The sequence below is a fragment of the Hippocampus guttulatus genome, chromosome 21 (genome assembly GCF_054856545.1).
Source record: "Hippocampus guttulatus isolate MCC_2025c chromosome 21, RoL_Hgut_1.0, whole genome shotgun sequence".
Lineage (NCBI taxonomy): Eukaryota > Metazoa > Chordata > Actinopteri > Syngnathiformes > Syngnathidae > Hippocampus > Hippocampus guttulatus.
This window is the reverse complement of record NC_141281.1, coordinates 5,950,098-5,969,898: the sequence shown is the minus strand read 5'-3', so window position 1 is coordinate 5,969,898 and position 19,801 is coordinate 5,950,098. Positions and strand designations below refer to the sequence as shown.

Sequence of the window (19,801 nt, the reverse complement as noted above, 5' to 3'; positions counted from 1 at the left end):
CAAAAACAATCAAAGCAAGCCCCATAAAAAGTTGATAGTTTGGTGTGAATGAACCTCAAGTCAAGTCCTGAACCTCAATTACGAGATTTTTTTTTGGCTGAATTAGGATGTCGATGGAGTCAGGTCATGGGTGAGCTTGACATTTGGATTGGTCAAGAGTCGATTTTAAAATTGTATTTGCTCATGTTGTGTTAGAATATTGGAACACACCTCAAAATGTATTGCCACATTTAAAGGGTAAGTTAAAAAAAAGTCTTTTCTAAGCACCCCCACTAATCTAAACATGGTATTCGTTAATATTGTGTATGTGGAATATGAATGAAGTATTCTTCTGTTGGAATTGTTATGCGGTTGGCAACGTACTCCCAACAACTCATTACTGCCACCAACTCATATTTCACTTTCCTAAGAGCAAAAAAAATAAAAGCCAATCAGCAGTCAGGTTCTCCATACCCTCTTGATCGAATTCCCGCAATGACCTCCTCCACATTTAGAACATCTTTGATTGACTTTGCACATCGCAACAACCACTCCCTTCACCTGAGCTAATTTACTCCAAAAATCCAAATCCCCTTCCCCGCTTTTCGCCTTTGCCTTTTCTATCCCATGCGTCAGTTGTGCAATCGCCACACTTACACCATCTTCCTCATCTACCTGAGCAGTCATCAGAATAGGTTTCTTTCTGTCAGCGTCTCAGGGCCAACCCCCAAAGGGGGAGGCTGTGTATTAAGCAGCAAAATCGACCTGTTTTGATCCATCTCAGGGGACAGCCAGTTTGTATTGTCACTTGCTGTCAACTGAAAATGACATCACAGTGCCTAAATGCTCATCTTGCAAACAGCGCATGACCGAATTCAGAAAGGTGAGCCGTCGACGGTCATTACCCGAGCTTTTAGGCACTGTGATGTCATTTTCTGTCAATGAGAAAAAAATGGCCACCCCGCGATAGGTGGATTTTTCTGCTTAGCTCATTTTCCACAAAGATAATTAGAATGCCCTCTTTAGACTATAGTGGGGGTGCGTAGAATACATTGTAAAGAACATTTCCGATTTGACTTCCCCTTTTGACAAGGCACGCAATGTCCTGCAGAAGCTGCATGCTTGATGTCCTTGATAAGGGGCATCTTCTATTTGTCACAGATCAACTTGCGTTTGGCCCGCCGCCTTTTCCAGCTGACTTTGATGAGGCGGTGTCATCCACCCAAATCTCGCAGGAACTCACCCTCGAACACCAGTTGACACGCCTTTTCTGGAGATCCTGCGAACCCAGGGTCTTGACATTGATCGCACCGCAAGTAAACACGCATATGCAAAAGTGTGAGATCATCACAGCTCTTCGGTTCTGTTGCCGAAGCGTTTCAGTCACTGAACTCGACCAGTTTTAACTATCAGTGATGCCTTCACCAATGGATGTAGAAACATGAGAAACTTTTCACGGGAGTGATGATGATGGAGTCATGCGAGCCCTTTCCTCAAGCCATTCCAACAAGAAAATATCTGAACCATTACAATGAAATAGAGAAGTTCTTGGCCTTACCACGTGTCTATTTGGAAGTCACTTCTGTGCGAATCATTTGCCCTTCCTCGGAGGAGTGGATTTATTCTTCCATGAAAATACAAGAGCAGCAAGTTTTTCACACTTGCACTTCCTGAAACTATTGGCTTGCGACTGAAGTCCTCAAGTGAAAGCAATTCATCGGCCATGGCGCCGGAACAGCGGATGAAGAGCTCCAAACCGCATTCCTGTGTGGGATGGAGCCTGAAAAGCTGGAATATCGGGGTATTACCTGCAAGATCAACTCTCCGCATGCAAGGTATGCATACCTGTCAACTTTTCGGAGCGCCAACCTGTATAAACTACCAAAAAAATCCTTATAAAGAGCAAAAAATCTTTATAACATACCAAAGCATTTTATATGTCAAAATAACGGCAGAAAAAAACCCACGAAATTTTCAATGATATTTATTGTAGAGCTCCATAATACAATGTCTGGTTAATGTCTAATCATCATTCTACTTAGTGGCATTACTGTGTTCAGAGTTGTACTCCTGCGTTACTTTTTTCACCAACTCCAAATGCTGACCCATCGGCTCGAAGTTACAGCATCCATTCATATTTACTTTGGAAATGAAAGCATTCGAGTAGACTAGCACCATTCTGGGGGCGGGGCGGAAATTTTTAGAATCCGTATGATTTGTGCGATACGGCCATATACATAAGATTCACCACAAAATCCGTATGAACTATGGCTAAACCGTATAAGTTGACAGGTATGGGTATGCTCTTTGAACATTTGACCCGTATACTGCATGTACATTTAGCACGAGCAACACAAAATCTGTTGGCTTTTCCTCTTTCTCCTGTGTGTGAATGCACATACAGCATAACACAATCGGGGGTGATGAATTAGCTGCATACACACCCGATTCAAATGGTCAACATTGTTATCAGGCTTCTTTCTGCAAAGCTTGCTGATGAGCCTATTATTTGAATCGGGTGTGCCGGAGGAGGGGGACATCAAAATCTGGGAGGTTAGGGGGTCTCGCGTACCTGACTGGGGGTACCCCTGAGTTACATGTTAAAAAGGGAGTAAGTAGCAGTACGATATCACTTAACACAATATATCAACACTTTCATTTTCTATCTGGGCGTAACAAAATCACATACCATATAACAAGATGCAATACAGTCATATTAACCCAATAATAACTTGCTTCTGCTTTGTCCTTGTATCAATGACCTATTATGACACAGTCGGACACAATTTGATAACATACCTCAAGCTACAGCTTTTTCTTTTGACAATGGCCCAATCATAAAGCAAATATATATAACACATCATCATACCTAACAATAATCTAGTCATACATACTGTCATGTTACATCTACATTAACCAGGTGGTCCCTCCTCTATGCTGCATCGCTTCTACACTGAAAAAAGTTGGAGTTGCATTCCAAAAATACATAGGTTGATGCATTCAAATCTAAGTGTGTGTGTGTATGTGTGTAACCTTTTTTACACGGGGACAGGTAGGTTGGGATTTTTTTTTGTGCTCTAAAAATGTTATTGGCATTTAGAAACTGCATTTTATATTTCCTTGGGTAGTCTCTGTGTGGCATTAAAATTGGTTTGATGAACGGACAGAAATCAGGATGGGGGCAAGTATTTCATCTTGGGCACGGACGCGCGCGCGCGCACACACACACACACACGCGCGCGCGTGTGCACGCACACTCCTGTGTTGCTCTGTCCATCGTTCCTTTGAATTATAATTTAATGTCATGCAAAAAAAAAAAAAAAATCAATCCAGGAGTATTCCTATTTTGACACATTGTAACCATGCAATTATCCCCATGACCTTAAAATGTAAATTCTTTGCAACAAAACAAATCTACACCATCTACATTTTTATTTGACCTTTTCTTACAAACGACTTCGGGCCCATCTATTTCATAAATGAACTGTCTTTAAAGAATTGATGTTATACCGTTCATACCGCAAGCTCTTGCATAACGGTTCAGAAGTGCCTTGAAAGTCATAAAAGATGTGGTTAAGTGGAGCAAGCCATTTTCTACTTGCGAATGATGGTCACTGTATTGACAAATATGTAGTTCCTGTTTATCATATTCAACAATCTTTCGTGTTAATATTTGACTAAATCAGATTTTTGTCGTCATGCACAAGTAAATTGTATTCATTGTTTTGTTGTACCATACCTGTTTGTGGATTAGTTGCCATTTAGTGCTAGGGAAAGGTTAATCTGTGAGATTGTTTTTGTTTTGTTTTGCTTAATGTATTTTTTAACCAAGAGACAAAAACGAACGTGTAATTTCCGTAACACCAGCCCTCGTAGTCGTTCATTAGCCACACGCAACAACAAACAACTTTGCATCGATCTGCTTAAGTCGTGAGAGAGAGAATAACACAGCTCACGACATCCTACGTAGAAACAAGCGAAAGCACTTCGCATCTAACTGCTTACGCAAAATGTCAATTGAAATGTTGACGTACATGGAGCGCTTGCGACAGCAATTGTCGTCAACTGCGTTTATTTTATTATGAGGATGGGTCGGTGGGCATGGACACGATTTATCCTATTATGATGGGGAAATTGAATTGGAACGACGTATCCTGATTTTTAAAAATATATATTTCAGCTTCTGGATTCTCCTTCGCGTGCTCAAAACTATACAAATTGCACAGAGGTTGGCATCAGCCAAGTGTTCAAAAAGAAGAAAATCTTTTATTTGTCTCACAATGGAGAAAATCACAATTTACAGCAGCAAAATTTTGAGTTGAATACCTAATATGGAACAACAAATATATTTTGTACAAAAATAAATCCTTAGAAAAATAGGCGCTTATAGTAAAGCATTTATTTGACAGCAACAATACATCTTATTCAGAATTCTTTCATGCTTAGAAATTTCCAGTTGCGCCAATATAATATGACATTCTATTTGATGCAATAACTGCAGAAATTAAAATACTCAAAAAAAATAAGTTAATGCTTTTACCCAATCTTGTTTCCCTCCCATGTATTTTAGAGATGGAGATTGGTAATGTTTGACTCAACATCAAATTTGGAACAAGGTCTGTGCTGTTTCAGAAAAATGCTGTCTCCATTCATTCCATATTTTGTGTCATACCGGAACTGCTTTTTTTTTTTACTGATATTGAGAAACAGGTCCCAAATTAAGTATTTGCTGACTAATAGGGTGAAGAAAATGAGTTGTAAAATATTACATGAACACCATCGGGCCAACTGTGACATGACTAAGTTTAAAAGTGACATTGATGTGGGTTGCTCTTTTTGTGGAAACCCCCCGCGAGGCAGTTCAAGACCTCTTGTGGATCTGCTTGCACTTTTTTAGATTTTTTAAAAATCAAAGTATGAATGAAGATGCCGTTTTAATAACTACTTAACACTCAGGGCTATATTTTTTTTAGTCGAGAATGGCACTCAGAAACCTACCTGTACATACTTTCACATTGATACTGTCTCCTTTTATGAGACTTGTGACTAACAAAAAGTCCTTTTTTGCTGTCCCCGTTGTTCCCTAGACATACTTTGTATATGTCATGTTTCTATTATGTTAATTTCATGTGGGGGGGGGGGGGGGGTTGGGCGACAACAAATTAATTGCTTAGTTTACACCTTATTCTGCTGCGGCCGCGAGCTTGCGGTTTGAAATGTGGACCGGACGACCGATGCCGATGGTATGGATTCGCACGCATGCGCCCAAGGTACGTACTAGTCGACTTCGCGGCGTACGTGATCACTTTTCCGGCGGTACGTGCCGACACCACGCGATAGCCGCTGAACGTGACCGACGTCGGGTTAGTGCATAGAGGCCTGTAAAACGTCGCCGACGACAACCAGCACCATAAACATGCTGACGGCTTGCTTACGTCCAACATGGCAGCGACGTAATTGACGGCTTGCTGCGTGACAGTTATGTAACGACGTAATCAGTTTCGTAACTGACGGGTGCATTCTTTATCCACTGCGAAAAACGATTAATTAAAAGGTGAAAAACCTATGCAATCCCTGTTATAAGTCATAATGCACATATGTAGATGATAAAATGAAGTTTATTGCACGTTGCTGTTGAGAAATCTGAGGTTGTTCTTGTTTGTAAAAAGATAGTTCATTCAATATAAATATGTTCTCAATGTACTTGCATTGCCTTTCATTGATACAGTGCAACATAGATTTCACATTTACACTTGACATCCAAATTAGGCTGTATGATGCCCCTGAACTATTCTGAATTTTGACACCCATGCTCTAAATTGACCATACTGTGGGTGTGAATGCAAGTGTGAATGGTCAGCCGGCATCGGCGCCAGCTCACCAGCAACCTCTGTGAAGACAAGCTATGCAGAAAATTGTGGATGGGTAATAAATGGGTTTTGCATGACAAAATGGGGCGAGTGATCGGGTTTGAAGAGGTGAGTCTTTGGATTGAAATGTGTAAGTAGTGGCTTTCTGATGTCCTCTGGGAGGGGGTTTCAGTGGGTTTGTGCAGGACATGGGTTTTGAGGAGGGATGGCGGAGCAGGCGAGGTTATCGTACAGCTTTTTAGGTGATGAGCAGGAATTGATAACGCTGTGTATGTTTGATATTTTGGTCAAAGGTTCGAGGGAGATGGGGGATGGCAGCACATAGGTGGTGAGGGAGATGTCCCGGGTCGAGGAGAGGACTTTGGATTTATTGCAGTTTGGTTTGTGGAAGTGTGTGATCATCCAGGTTTTAACGTGGAAAGGCAATTTTAGATGATAATTGGGAGGAGTAGTGCCGAGTGAGATGCCTGGTTTGGTGGGGATGGAATATTGAGGTGGCACGGTGGTAGATGAATGTCCAAGTTCAAGGTGTACAGAATGAACAGGTTAGCGGTTTAGCACAGGTTTTAAAAATTATTGATCTGAACGATTGTGGTTTCCTGCGGGTAAAAGTTCAATGGCTCGGCAATTGGAACAGTCTTTGGAGGCTTTGACAGATGTAATTGCTCTAAGTTGTTTGCATTGTCCTTGAAATGTCACTACTACATCATGCTGACAAGGATTCATCACCACTGTCAGACATGATGTTACGTAATCCATATCCATCCATCTTCGATACAAGCTGTGGCGTCGAATGGCTAACGGCTCCATAAAATTATGCAACATACAGAAAAACAAAAATGATCCTTTTTTGCAGAATTACCTCTTGCATGACCGCCACAGTCTTTTTTCTAATTGATAAATGACAAGCGCTTCGGATCAAGATCTGTATTTCTCACTGAAACTGGATCAAAATGCACCCGATCAGGCCAGAATGCCATCCGAGGCCGATGCTGCCCACTTTCCCCGTGGGGCCTCGTTTTTCCCAGCCAGCCACAATGATGACGGGCCCGAACATGTACAATGTACCGCAGCAGATCAGACCGCCGGTGCACCTTAATAGTCACGCCGGTTTCCATAATCACAGTCAGGTAAGTTGTACAACGTCTTCCCAAATATCATCTAGGGGACGAGCAAAAGTCGGGACCTCATAAGTAATGGTTTTCTCGGGAAAAAAAACATTTTTGGATTGAAAGCGACTTGTTACCAGAAGACAAATAGATGTGGCATTGCGAATAGTCTAGATGAAAGATTCCCCCCTTTCTCAATTCTACTTTGTTTTTATCGTGGCTTTTATTTTTGTGAACGTTTAGGCTGCAATAGTTCCAGCTTCGCTTTCCTTGTGCACAAACTGATCGGTCGTCTCCGCATGCATGGGCAGGTTTCTCTTCTCGCAAGAAACAACCTCGGTTACATTTCAGATCTAAGATTGCTAAGATATGTGTGTGTAGCCACCGAGATCGAACATGGAATGTATAATAATTTTACTCTACTTTTGAACAGCAGCAACTGCCCCATCAATGGCCTGTTCAAAACATCCTCGGTCCACATCCTCAACAAATGGTATGAGACCAACTTTGTATTTCTGATTGAGTGACTTGATGGAGAATTTGTTAGTTCATGGTGAAAGCGTATAATTTCCTGTCCATTTTTGGACAGGCAGTGCATAGTGTTTCAATATGTTATAATCACTCGAATCTTCATTTTTCATCTCTTTATTTTACTTTTTTGCACTGCGTGCTCAAAAACAGTTGAATCGGTTAAATTCAAAATCTCCCGTTTCAGATAAGGGCACCATCAGGCATGATGATGACGCCCGGGGCCCCGCAGATGGTACCTGTTGGTTTTATGTGAGTGAAACCCTTACAAAGGACTACTGAAATTAAAACCTTATTCACGTCATCACAGTCTTTCTATTCCCGTTGACGCAGGAATGGAGAAATTTTGTTTGAGCAGGTGCATCCTTTAATGTCTGCAGCTCCTCCGCAAAACCTCTTCACAACTATGTAAGCTTTGTTTGCACAAACATTTCCATACTGGCTCATGAACTGTCGATGTGTTTTTATTTGTGTGTGTGTGTGTGTGTGTGTGTGTGTGTGAGTATCGTGGATATAAAAATGGCTACTCACCCCTAAATGCCACATTTTTGTGCCATCAAAATTGAGACCAATTTAAACGATTTCAAAATGTTTCCCCACAATGAATGTAACATCCAGCACTAAAAAGAATAAAAAGAAACAGCAACTTCATGTAATTGCATGAATGTGCACGTCCCTTTTGAGACTTTTGAGATTGGTACCATGCTTCATTTGACTCTTGACAACGTTTCCTAAAAGACACCCGTTTTGCGCCTTTAATTTCAGTAACACAAGGAAGACTGAGCATGTGCGGGAGCGACCCTACATCAAGAAGCCGCCGAATGCCTTTATGTTGTTTGCAAACAAGTACAGAGAAGTAGTCACCATGCAACTGGAAAAGAGAGACAGTGCATCTGTTCATGTGGCCCTCGGAAAAATGGTAGGTTATGCCCTGTTGGGGGAACGCTCAAGAGACATACGGCACTCAGTCAAATGTCATGTCCAAGTCCCCTACAAAAGTATTGGACCGGCACGGTCAATTCATTCGGTTTTGTTGTATCTTGAATGTATATGTTGAATTGCTCCATGTACAGCACTTTGTATGCAGCGATGGCTGTTTGAAAGTGCTCCATAAATACAGTTGAGTGGAGCTGAAGACCTGCGGGCTTCAGATCAAAAGACGAAAATGAATCCGGCTTTTTATTTTCAGCAAAAGTATTGACATGGACATGATTAAATTGACTAACATTTAATATTTGGTGGAATAACCCTCACTTGCAAGAACCGCATCGCGCCTGCGACCCAGTGACTTGGGCCTTGTGGCAGGCTTTGGTTGAAATGCTTTTCAAGGCCTTCACTGCAGCTTCTTTCCCTTCTGATTGAGTCCTTTGTTGTGTTGGCAATGTGTCATGAAACAGGACAAAGACCCAAAGTCTTTGTCCTGTTTCATGACGAAGCTTCTTCCGATGAGTTTGAAAGTGTTTTCTTATTTTTTGGAATTTGCCCGGCAAAATGGGTTTGTAGACATCAGAATTCATTCTGCTGTGACTGTCATGAGCTCCATAGTCAATATACAGTCTGGTGAACCCGTTTTGAAAGCAACCATGCCTGACAGTACCCCCACTGCGTTTCACAGATAAGCGTGTGTGTGTTTTGAATCATAAGCACATCCTTTCTTCCTTCTTACTTTGGACATTTCATCACTTTGGTAAAATCATAGGTCCATCCTATTTTGTTTAAAAAGGTGAGTGGCTGGATCTCTTGACTGATATCTGCAAAATCCAATCTGGCCTCCCGATTCATCTTGCCGGATGAGTGGTTTTCATCTTGTGGAATGGACTTGATGTTTCTTCTCTAACCTGTTTGATGTCTATTGCTCAGTATGGCAGTACTTATTTAGTTATTTTTTTCGGGACATTCCAAATCGTTGTATTGGCTCTGCCTTCTGTTTGTGCAATAGCTCATTTTGATTTTCTGGTTGCCCCACCCCCGTAGACACCGCTCTGGTCTTCATCGCTTTACAACAGATGCAATTTTCACAGATGAAATCCAAAAATGTGAATACCATGAAATAAAATTTGGAATTCTCGACATTTATTTCCTATCCTACTTTTGATCTGAAACCCAAATGTCTTCGCTACACAACAAAAACAAAACTTTTGGAGGGGACTGTACATATAACACTGACGGTACTTCTAAAGGCACTTGTCAAGGAGCATCTTTAGAACTGGACTCATTGGACCTTCAACAGACTCATCAAATGGCAGAACCAAGTACTTGATGAGTGTCAAATAAAATTTCCATCTACAAGGAATTTTTGGAGAAGCGAGATACTGACACCCCACATGCAGCATGCATTATGCCCTTATTGAGTACAATCAGTACATCAGTTAGTTGTGGAGGTCTTGTGTACAATGGAAAGATTCTAGGAAGTCCCAAGTAGACATAAACTCTGGAACTAGTCTGGTTGGTGCTGGTTCTCCCAAGCATTTTACACAACCTAACAAGTACCATCTTAAAGAAAAAAAAAAAACCAAACTCCACTACCACTAACGACAACCATTAACATACAGTAGTGTATATTAAAGTATATAGTTTTTTTTTTTAGGGAATAAAAAAGTTTAAACCACTGTATCATGCACTGTGTATACATTTAATGCAGTGATTCTTTGACACACCACTAGAGGGAGCAAACATCACCGGTGGTGCTGCCACCACATTTCGAGAATCACCGTTGTAGGGCAAAGAACGGTTTTTTTTGCTGAGCAAGATTGTTCCATAAATTCCGTCATTTCGGATTCTCTGTGAGGTCATGACCGAGTGCGCTTTTTGGTTTTGTCGAGGGAATCGCTTAAGCAGCGGTGAGAACGGAAACGGCAGGGTGTGCGTTGCGTTGGGGAGATGGAGGCAGACGGTCGTTTTGGCGCGATTTCGTCCAACGGTATAATCCTGTGTTTTGAAAGCAACAGTTTGTTGATAGCTCATGCTCGTCCTGGTTCCTTTGTCCAAGCTAAAACAGCGCTAAGAGGACGAGAGTGAGCCAAGCAGTTGCTGACAGTGGCTACTGCCGGAGCCCCGTGATCACGGAGCCCCGCTTGCAGACAGTGAGGAAAAAATGATTTCAACTATGTAAAATTGGGTTTTAATTGGAGTGGGGGAGACGCAGAGCTCAATCCGCATTGTGTGGTTTGTGACTGGATTAAGTAATTACATGTCAACATCACCATAATCCTTCTTCGAGCCATATTTACCTTCAACTACTTTGACTTGTCTTCTACTCATTTGCAAAATGTCTATTACGACACGTCACTGAATCTGTGTGCATTTCAGTCTTTTGTAAATATGTGCTGATTTGGCATTCACCCCGAGCAGTCGACGTCCTTTTTGAACATGTTTGTGTTTTTTTTTGTGCGTTCACAGTGGAAGTTGCTCCCACAGGCGGACAGGGACAAATACTACGAAGAAGCGGATGCGCAGAAACGGCGGCACGCTCAGCTTTATCCTCGTTGGTCCACCTGTGAAAACTATGTTAGTTGCACATGAGCGTCTGCGACCCGCCTGATGATGACGGGAATGGAAATGTTTGCTTTGATCGTGGGATATGCTGAAGGGGGTGCTTTTTTTTTTTTTTTCCAGGGGAAACGCAGGAAGCGGCGAAAGAGTAAAATACACACTGGTGTTTCAAGTACGTCACCACACATCACCACAAACTAGCCCGCCACATCGTTAGAGTGAAACGCCATTTTGTTGGGCAGAATTTTTGACAACATGGCAGCCATTCTTGTTTGATGCAGTGTTGCTGTAGTTTGAGCAAGCGGAAAAGATAGTTCTTCTTTTGATCTCTTTGCAGAGGATACACCAGATCCTGAAGTTGCACATACCAATAGCATGTGCCTTTCGACAGTCCAAAAGGACATCATGGCATGTGATGAATTGGACTCCTCTTCCGAAACAATGCATTACAACTCGCAGCCTCCTTCCGCCCTCGATTCAGAAGAGTCTGTGGAAGCACTGATTGAAGAAAAGAAATTCATGCAGATGCCGTGTGGCAAAAATGAACTTTCAATTGCTCCCGAGGGGCAGCCTCAGGGAGAAACTCTTGAGAACGACCACGCACTGAATCTCCTGGATTGTATGCTTCTTTCCCCTGCTTCTCAGATTGAGCTTCAGAGTGTCGAAGATGGGTTCCAGTTGTTACTGGAGCATTTTGAGCCTCAGGGCCTGCCGTTGCTTACCGAGGCTGAGGAGTATACCAAGCCCCTGGGTATAGGGGAATCGCAGCAGCTCATCATCAAGGTGTTCGAAGGTCCTACGCTGACGGGAAACATAAAGGTAGAGACCCAGGTGGACCTGGCTGTGCAGGGTCACACAGTAACAGCCGGCCCCTCGAAGCCTCTCAACAAACCCATCCAATTAGCACTGGAGCATCTTGACGCAAAGGAAGAGATACAACCACGCCTCATCGCGCACTGTCAGACGTTGGTGGCGGAGACCATAAAACAGGAGGTGCTCAATCAGGTACCGCTGCGACTTCTTGAGGCACCTTCCTCCGCCGCACTCGGTGTTAAGGAAAAGACCCAAACGACGCCGTCCGTGCAGAGTCAGAAAACAAAACAAGTATTCAATCCCCTCACTGTTCATCATCACAAAGCAGAGTCCTCCAGACTACTGAGTCAAGACACGGAGATCCAAGCGCCATTGGTGGACTTTGAGACTTCCGTTAGGAGTCAGAGTCAGAAATTAGGGTCCATCCAGTCGCTGAGTAAGGAAAAGCTCTCTGCACCACTGCCGCATGTTGAGACCCTGTCCGCTGCATCACATTCAAGAGGTGGTGACCTTCTCCAGTGTCTCAGTTTTGGTGATGAGCTACAATTCTAGTTTAGTGGTGTCCTCCAGATGGTGGATCCTGAACATCTGTCCTGTTTTCTTTTGTGATGGGACATAAAGGAGCTCCTTTTTGGTGGGGGGGGGGGGCGGGGGGATCTTTTCTAGTTAAACCTCTCTTCCAATATCTGTATCAACACAATCCACAGATTAAGCACACGCAGGTCTGCATACCGCTATTCCTTTTAAAATGACATTTTAGACGTTTTTTTCCTTGGACACCAGCCGAGGCAGTGTGTTGGTTGTGCCAAAGTGAGATGTACTTAACAGCTTAAGAATCATTGGCTCGAGGGTGAAAATAAATATCAGTATTGCGACGTATTATGGATACTGTACAGTATACGATATGCCAGTATCTATCGTGATACTGTCACCTTCCGATATAAAGCCATTTTTAATATGTGAGATGACACATGAATGTCTAATCGACACAATTTGCTACTTGGAATTTGCCATATTTTGAGCGCAAAGCTACTTTTTTGAATAAAGCAAGTTAAAATACATTGGGATAAGTAACGTCATGTATTGCGCGACGAAAAGGCCGTTTTTTGCTGAGATTGTGCCATATTTTTAGCGCAAAGCTACTTTTTTGAATAAAGCAAGTTAAAATACATTGGGATAAGTAACGTCATGTATTGCGCGACGAAAAGGCCGTTTTTTGCTGAGATTGATTTTCATGTCAAAATCGAGCATCAAACTCTGGATTAGTTTGTTAGATAGATGTTCCTCATGTATGCTTCTTGGAATTCATGTAACCGTCTTAAAGCTTCTTGGAATTCATGTAACCGTTTTAAAGCATAAACATATGGTGATACATTATTACGGTAATATAATGACAAATATGTATTTTTGTATCAAATTATCTAATGTGTGCTTATTTTGCAAACTGATGGGACAAAATGTCCACCCCAGGGATGGCTCCAGGATTTATTTTTTCCCTCTCGGGATTGAAACAGGGCTGAGAAAACAATTTAGAAATATATTTTAGAATATCAAAGTGCTGGTGGGTCTGAACTGGGCTAAACAGATTTCTATATAGCCTTAGCCCCGGTATCGTGCCACCCCTGATCCATCAGGGTCAACAAACACCTTAACCGCAAAACACAGTTTCTTCCCTTCTGATGGACTTCTGTATATTTCATAAATGGTCTGCAGTTTATTTGTCCTGCTGTAATGTAACAATGAAAATGGATTTACTGGTAGAATCAACTTGTGTGTTTTGCTATTTTGGAGTTTATTTGACCGGTTTTCTGTAAATATTTGTCTTGGTATACTATGTATATACTGTACACTCATTTATGTAACTCTGAAGATGAACGAATAGGTGGAATCAACCCTGGTGAAATAAAAGTAATTCTGAGATGTCATTGTGAGCCCACTCCATGCTCCTTTTGAGTGACTAAAGTGACAAATACTTCAGGCCCTTGTTTCCATGATGCTATTTTGTTAATTTCCTAAATCTCATCATAAATCATGGTTTTGTGAGTCCTTTATGAAAAATGCCATACCAATGAAATTACCTAATTATCCTTACTACTTACTGACATCGGTGTTGGCAAATTGAAACACGCACGGACTTTATATTAGCTCCTGAACGCACCACAAAGAGTCGGTGCGCTCCCGAAATGCAACCGATATGAAACATGCCACAATTTTTTCCCGTTATTTTTTTCTTCTCTTCATGATGAATATTTTGTACATGTAAGTTTCTGTGGCACTGCAGAACTAAACTTGAATTAACAAGAGTACAGCAATCAACACGACATAATTTTACTAGTTTTAATGAGCTGATAAAACGTCCACAACAACTGGTGACGGGTGCTGCCCTCTGGTTGCTTTCTGAGCGTGTCAGATGCAGCCCACACACGTTCTATGTCTCGTTAGTATTACCAACGGTAACAGACGAGGATATTTCCGGAACGATCACACAAGTAATTTTAAATAAGTAAGTACACAATAGTTGAACTTGTAATCTGTTTTTAATGTCCGCAGTGGGGGCTTGACAGCTGTATCGAGACATGGCCACACCCACTCAGCCGTCGTCGACTAGTTGAAGCATGATTTTAAGCTGACATGCGTTTATATGCATTTGTGTTGGGAATAATGATACTGCAACCTCATAATGTATCTACAGTATAACGGTAAAATCGAGTTTGCAGGCACAGCTGATCGTCACGGATATTGGGTCAATGTAGTGCAGCGGTTGCTTTTGTATTTTTCCAAATGCCGCTCTCCATCCCTTACTTAATGTGTGATGCATTCCTGAGGTCTTCAACCAGTTGCCATGGCTTCGGGTGGGGTTTCGACTGGGACCTCCTACTGGCCCAGCAGGGTGGAGCTTACCATCTCCTGCGAGAACCTCCTGGACATGGATGTCTTCTCAAAGTCTGATCCCCTGTGTGCCTTGTATATTAACTCCTCAGGCTCACGTTGGCATGAGGTCTGCACTGTATTGTCGCCACCTGTTGATGTCATTCTGTGAAGTTATATATATTTTTGCAAACATGTTGTTTGAAGCATCACATGGCAAGATACTGTTGATCAGCTGTTTGGCCTCGCCTTGGCCTCATGTTAAAATGTGAACAGCATAACAAAGATCCACGTGTGCATTCTAAAGTTTGCTGAATTTATATTAGGTTCACTTGTAATGTTATACAGTTATGCATTTTATGTTAAATTTCAGCTGAACTATTATTATCCCTAATTTTTTTGTGCGTAGAGTATACACCATGGATGCAATTAGTTCCTTCTAACACATCAGACGAGGTTTTTTTTACGTGTGCTTTTCCTGGTGCATCAGTTAGGGCGCACTGAGATGATCCTGAACTGCTTGAATCCAAAGTTCGCAAAGAAGTTCGTCATCGACTATTATTTCGAGACAGTGCAGAGGATCAAGTTTTGCGTGTATGACATAGACAACAACACCTACGACCTGGAAGATGATGATTTTCTCGGGGAGCTCGAATGCACTCTCGGCCAGGTAAGCATCTCGTCAATTCAAGACAATCGTGTATTCTTCCGACCTTGTTCCTGATTATGCATTGCTGCTTGTCATATGCCCAGATTGTTTCTAACAAGCAGATGACTCGACCGTTAATGTTGAAGGATGGGAGGCTTGCAGGTCGTGGTACTATCACGGTAAGTATTGAACCGCAATGGAGTGGATTGCACTGCTCAGCTGTGACTAGTAGAGGTGCCGTTGATTCGGCCTCAACTCGTTTGCTCACTCTCGAACAACCTTATGACGTCAGCTATGGAAACTTAATCTTTCATGATTATAATAGTTAACTGGCATACCACAGGTAGAAATATTAAGGAAATCATGTACAGCGTACACATTTTGCATAGGATTACGACCGTGTTCTAATAATAAAAGGCGCTTATAAATAAAATGTAGTATTATTGTTAAAAAATGGTTGATTTATTTCTTTTTCTTTTTCTAGATCTCCGCTGAGGAAATATCAGACACCAGGGTAGCAAACTTTGAGGTGTCTGCATGCAGGCTTGATAAAAAGGTAGCAAAGATCATAACACGCAAATACTCTCTGCGTTTGCCATAAAGTGACTGAGACTTTTTCTCTGATCTGGGTTCTTAGTTTTTTTGGTGGTCAGACCCCTTTCTGGAATTCTACAAGCAGACAGGCACTGGATGGCAGCTGGCTCACAGGACAGAGGTACCTGTGCCTCGACGACTTCCCCGCTTGTCTTCCTTTGAAACATTACACGCGCTTTGGATTTGTTTGACGTAGCATGTATTGTATTGTAGGTGATAAATAACAACCTCAACCCTACGTGGAGACCCTTCCGCATCTCTTTGCGATCTCTTTGTGGAGGAAATATCGAGACAACTATAAAGGTGAAATGTTTGGCTTCATTTCAAATTGCCGTGTCCCTTTCTTGCACCCACCACCCCAGAACAATGCTGAGATGGATGAATATTTTGCTGCCATTTGAAATGTCACCCTAATTCAACCTACTAATGACACTAATATGTCGTGATTGCATTTTCTCTTCATCTTACAATGCTCCAACACTTAAGGCCAGAAGGTACTTGCAGCCCCAGTTCATGGCATCATCAGGTCTGCCTTTTTGATTTCCTCCCCCCACCCCCCTCCTCAGTTTGTTTGTATTGCACTTACTGAGTTTGTGTTTGACCAAATTGGGTTTAATTTACTAAAATCCGCGCCGTTGGCATTGTGCGTCGTCGACTAATACTGTGAGAGTTTACTAAAATGCTAAATAGCAGGTGGTAAACTGCTCCAAATTTGCATTACTTAATAGATGGTATGTTGTGGTTTTGTCTTTAAAAAAAACAAAAAACATTTTGCATGACAAAAACTCATTTTTCTGACGACTGCATCTCAAGAAATGTGTTTTTGTGCTCAGGTTGACTGTTATGACTATCGTGTCAGCGGCTCCCACAGTCTCATTGGAAGTTTTAAAACCACCCTTGCCGAGATGCAAACCGCAACGCACGTCTCCCCTGTAAGCACGTTAGCTCCCGTCAAGTCGTCGTGGCGTTCCATGACTTGTTTTCGCATTATCGTCTTTGTTTGATAATACGACTCGTGTCCTCTCATGACAGGTTGAGTTCGGTTGCATCAACCCAAAGAAGCTAAAGAAGAAAGACTCTAAAAACTCTGGGGTCATTTACATTAAGCGCTGTCAGGTAATTGATTCGCTGAACCTTTCTTCACGACGTCGACTGCATTATCATACAAAGGTTTCTGCTCTTATGTTAACCTGGTCCAGGTGGAGAAAGAATACACCTTCCTGGATTATATCATGGGAGGTTGCCAACTGAACTTCACCGTGAGCTCATACGTTTACTTTCCCCCCTCCAAACAATTTTTACCAGTGTGTTTCGATTCCATTATGTTATTTTAAAAAGATATATTTTATGGAGGGATATTTTGGGCAAGTCAAATTTTTCACACTACAACCTCTTCCAGCGCACACATTTGTGGACTTTGCTTTGTGCGCTGAGGCACAATGCTGTTGCAACACAAAAATTGCAATTTGAGGCTAACTGAATGATTATTTGATTGATAAAGAGGTGTGCAGTATAGTGTCCACAACAGCAGGACAAATCTCTCACTTTGCAAATACTTTTGTCTTGACCCCCCCACCCCCTTTTTTTTTGTATGAACTTGGGTCAGATTGCCATTGATTTCACCGGTTCGAATGGTGATCCCAATTTACCCACTTCCCTCCACTATATCAACCCCGAGGGCTATAATGAATACCTGTCTGCAATCTGGGCAGTGGGCAATGTGATCCAGGACTATGACAGGTACAATTTCAGCTCTGTTCTATCCCGGATTCTCAACACGAGAATCCAAGTGAGTGTTAACACCTGTATGCATTTCTCTTTAGTCACAAGAAGTTCCCAGTTTTTGGGTTTGGAGCCCAGATCCCTTCAGCGTGGAAGGTAGATATGGAGGTGGACAAAGTCATCCACGAAGACAAGTTCATTGATCCAGTTCTCAGTTCTGCATACAGCACAAACACCACATGAATTTCATGAGATATTCAAACTGGATCTGAAATTTGAGTATTGACAGATGCATGGTGTGACTTTTCTGTTAGCGGGCGTCTGAGTTGGACGGCCTAGCGGCAACCTCACGGCAGTTTATAGCTTTGGTTGCATTTGAACCTATGCCTGCAGTGATAATAGTGACAAAATTTGATGTTGGTTCTCCGAGGGAATACTTTCAATTTTATTTTGCCAATGCACGCAGGTTTCCCACGAGTTCCCGGTCAATTTTAATCCATCAAATCCATACTGCGATGGTAAGTTCTCAGGTGCCAAAAACATGTTGGGTATTACGGGAATTCCTCTCCCTCGGTGCTGCTCTTAAAGCAGAATTTTTATAATTGCAGGCATTGAGGGTGTGGTGCGTGCGTATCAGCAGTGTCTGCCCCAATTGAAGCTTTGGGGCCCAACCAACTTCTCCCCAATTATCAACCATGTCGCCCGTTTTGCCAGACAAGGTCTTTACCAGAATAAAGCTGCAGTAAGTAGCTCATTGACACATTTGGTCCAAGTGTGTGCTTGTCCTTGATCATTTTAGCGACAATGTTTAATCACCGGTAGTCTACTCAACGGTTTCCCTCTTCTTCACTTGCAGCAATACTTTGTGCTGCTCATCATCACGGACGGCGTGATCACAGACATGGATTTGACGCGCACGGCAATCGTCGAGGCTTCTCGCCTGCCCATGTCCATCATCATAGTGGGTGTCGGAGGCGCAGACTTCCGCGAAATGGAGTTCCTTGACAGCGATGACAAACCGCTGCTTTCGCCCAGTGGGGAAGCCGCTGCACGGGACATAGTCCAGTTTGTGCCTTTCAGAAATTTCTGCGTGAGTAGCAGGCCACACATAGCGGTTCAGCATCATTGTACAATATTTTTTTTTCCAGTTATGTACACAGTTGCTTCCGGAAAAAAACCCCAAAACCTTTTCTTCCAAGTAAACAAACTCTTTCTGAATAGTATCCCATAAGGCATTTGTGTTAGACCTTTGGGGTTTCATTGCATTTGGGGTGTGTTTCTTCTGCGTAACCCACATGACACTCATAGTCCTTAAAGAGTGTAAAGAAAGACCATTCAATGTTTCTATTAATTCTCTTATTTGTCATTGCAGGGAAACAGTGTGGCACTTACACACAGTGTCCTAGCAGAACTGCCTGAACAAGTGTCGTCCTTCTTCAATTCTTTCAAGTTGAAACCTCCGAACATAAACAGTGAATAAAAGTGATCTGAGATGCAGTATGTTGCTTAGAATGAATGCCGAATGCCTTGTACTGTACTTATTATTCATCTAGATCTCTTTTAACCTTTTTTTCCCCATTTTAGCCAATTGTCACTACTTTTTTTTTTTAATGCACAGCAAATTCTTTTCCCCCCAAATTCTCACCGGTACTGTTGCATGTGAAGTATCCAACCCGCATGTGTTTTATATTTATGGGACTTGTCACTAGCAAACAATATTATCTTGTCACATGAATAAAAGCTTAACAATGTGTGTGTGTGTGTGTTTTTTAATCTTAAAATCTGATAGAATCAATCATTTTGGATTTTTTTTGTACGTGTTATTGGTCAAGTTAGTGGTGGAAAATCTTTTGAAAAAACATTTCTTGGTCATATTTTTATACAAAATAAACCTGCCATTTGTACAGATTTTTTATATGAGCTGTGCCAGACCACACAGTACAGGGGAAAGCGACGGAAGAGGGAATTTAAACGACTGTCATCTTTTTAATGACATACGCGGTCGTTGCAATGTGTTGTAACAATGTGACTGGATTTATGACTTGCATAACCCAAGGAAAACCTTGACTAGCTAGATTTTTATCCCGCAGTAGCGCGTTAAAAACCTGAAGTTACTTATTACTTAAAAAAAACCATTTCCTCGTGGGTTTGCGTATGAGGAGTAAAACGGGTGAGCC

The 19,801-nt window shown here is 42.1% G+C and overlaps 2 protein-coding genes across 3 annotated transcripts; both read left to right on the top strand.

Annotated features, from left to right (window-relative positions):
* Positions 1 to 1,337: 1,337 nt before the first annotated feature.
* Positions 1,338 to 12,411, top strand: LOC147186852 (uncharacterized). Of its 2 annotated transcripts, none has more exons than XM_086102048.1 (8): positions 1,338 to 1,814; positions 7,392 to 7,451; positions 7,674 to 7,738; positions 7,820 to 7,894; positions 8,252 to 8,405; positions 10,886 to 10,993; positions 11,102 to 11,150; positions 11,316 to 12,411. In XM_086102048.1, exons 2-8 carry the CDS (start codon positions 7,449 to 7,451, stop codon positions 12,341 to 12,343), a joined length of 1,482 nt encoding a protein of 493 aa, XP_085958174.1. In that variant the 5' UTR covers positions 1,338 to 1,814; positions 7,392 to 7,448; the 3' UTR covers positions 12,344 to 12,411. The 2 variants fall into 2 exon arrangements, with proteins under 2 accessions (XP_085958174.1, XP_085958175.1); XM_086102049.1 differs by lacking the exon at positions 1,338 to 1,814 and adding an exon at positions 5,169 to 6,979.
* A 1,592-nt stretch (positions 12,412 to 14,003) lies between these two features.
* LOC147186851 (copine-3-like) lies at positions 14,004 to 19,375 on the top strand. Its single transcript, XM_086101789.1, has 16 exons — positions 14,004 to 14,294; positions 14,617 to 14,789; positions 15,150 to 15,329; positions 15,413 to 15,487; positions 15,793 to 15,864; positions 15,946 to 16,023; positions 16,116 to 16,205; positions 16,736 to 16,834; positions 16,935 to 17,018; positions 17,102 to 17,161; positions 17,509 to 17,642; positions 17,726 to 17,780; positions 18,091 to 18,142; positions 18,233 to 18,366; positions 18,481 to 18,714; positions 18,997 to 19,375. The coding sequence occupies exons 2-16, from the start codon at positions 14,634 to 14,636 to the stop codon at positions 19,102 to 19,104; spliced, it is 1,611 nt and encodes a 536-aa protein (XP_085957915.1). The 5' UTR covers positions 14,004 to 14,294; positions 14,617 to 14,633; the 3' UTR covers positions 19,105 to 19,375.
* The last annotated feature ends 426 nt before the right edge of the window (positions 19,376 to 19,801 follow it).

Bases quoted from the DNA above. Each gene is read 5' to 3' on its own strand.
- LOC147186852 (XM_086102049.1), top strand. From the start codon at position 6,803: ATGCACCCGATCAGGCCAGAATGCCATCCGAGGCCGATGCTGCCCACT. The intron at 7,452-7,673 runs GTATGAGACCAA...CTCCCGTTTCAG, and splicing joins GTCCACATCCTCAACAAATG to ATAAGGGCACCATCAGGCAT. The intron at 10,994-11,101 runs GTTAGTTGCACA...TTTTTTTTCCAG, and splicing joins GGTCCACCTGTGAAAACTAT to GGGAAACGCAGGAAGCGGCG.
- LOC147186851 (XM_086101789.1), top strand. From the start codon at position 14,634: ATGGCTTCGGGTGGGGTTTCGACTGGGACCTCCTACTGGCCCAGCAGG. The intron at 16,024-16,115 runs GTACCTGTGCCT...ATTGTATTGTAG, and splicing joins AGCTGGCTCACAGGACAGAG to GTGATAAATAACAACCTCAA. The intron at 18,143-18,232 runs GTAAGTTCTCAG...TTATAATTGCAG, and splicing joins ATCAAATCCATACTGCGATG to GCATTGAGGGTGTGGTGCGT.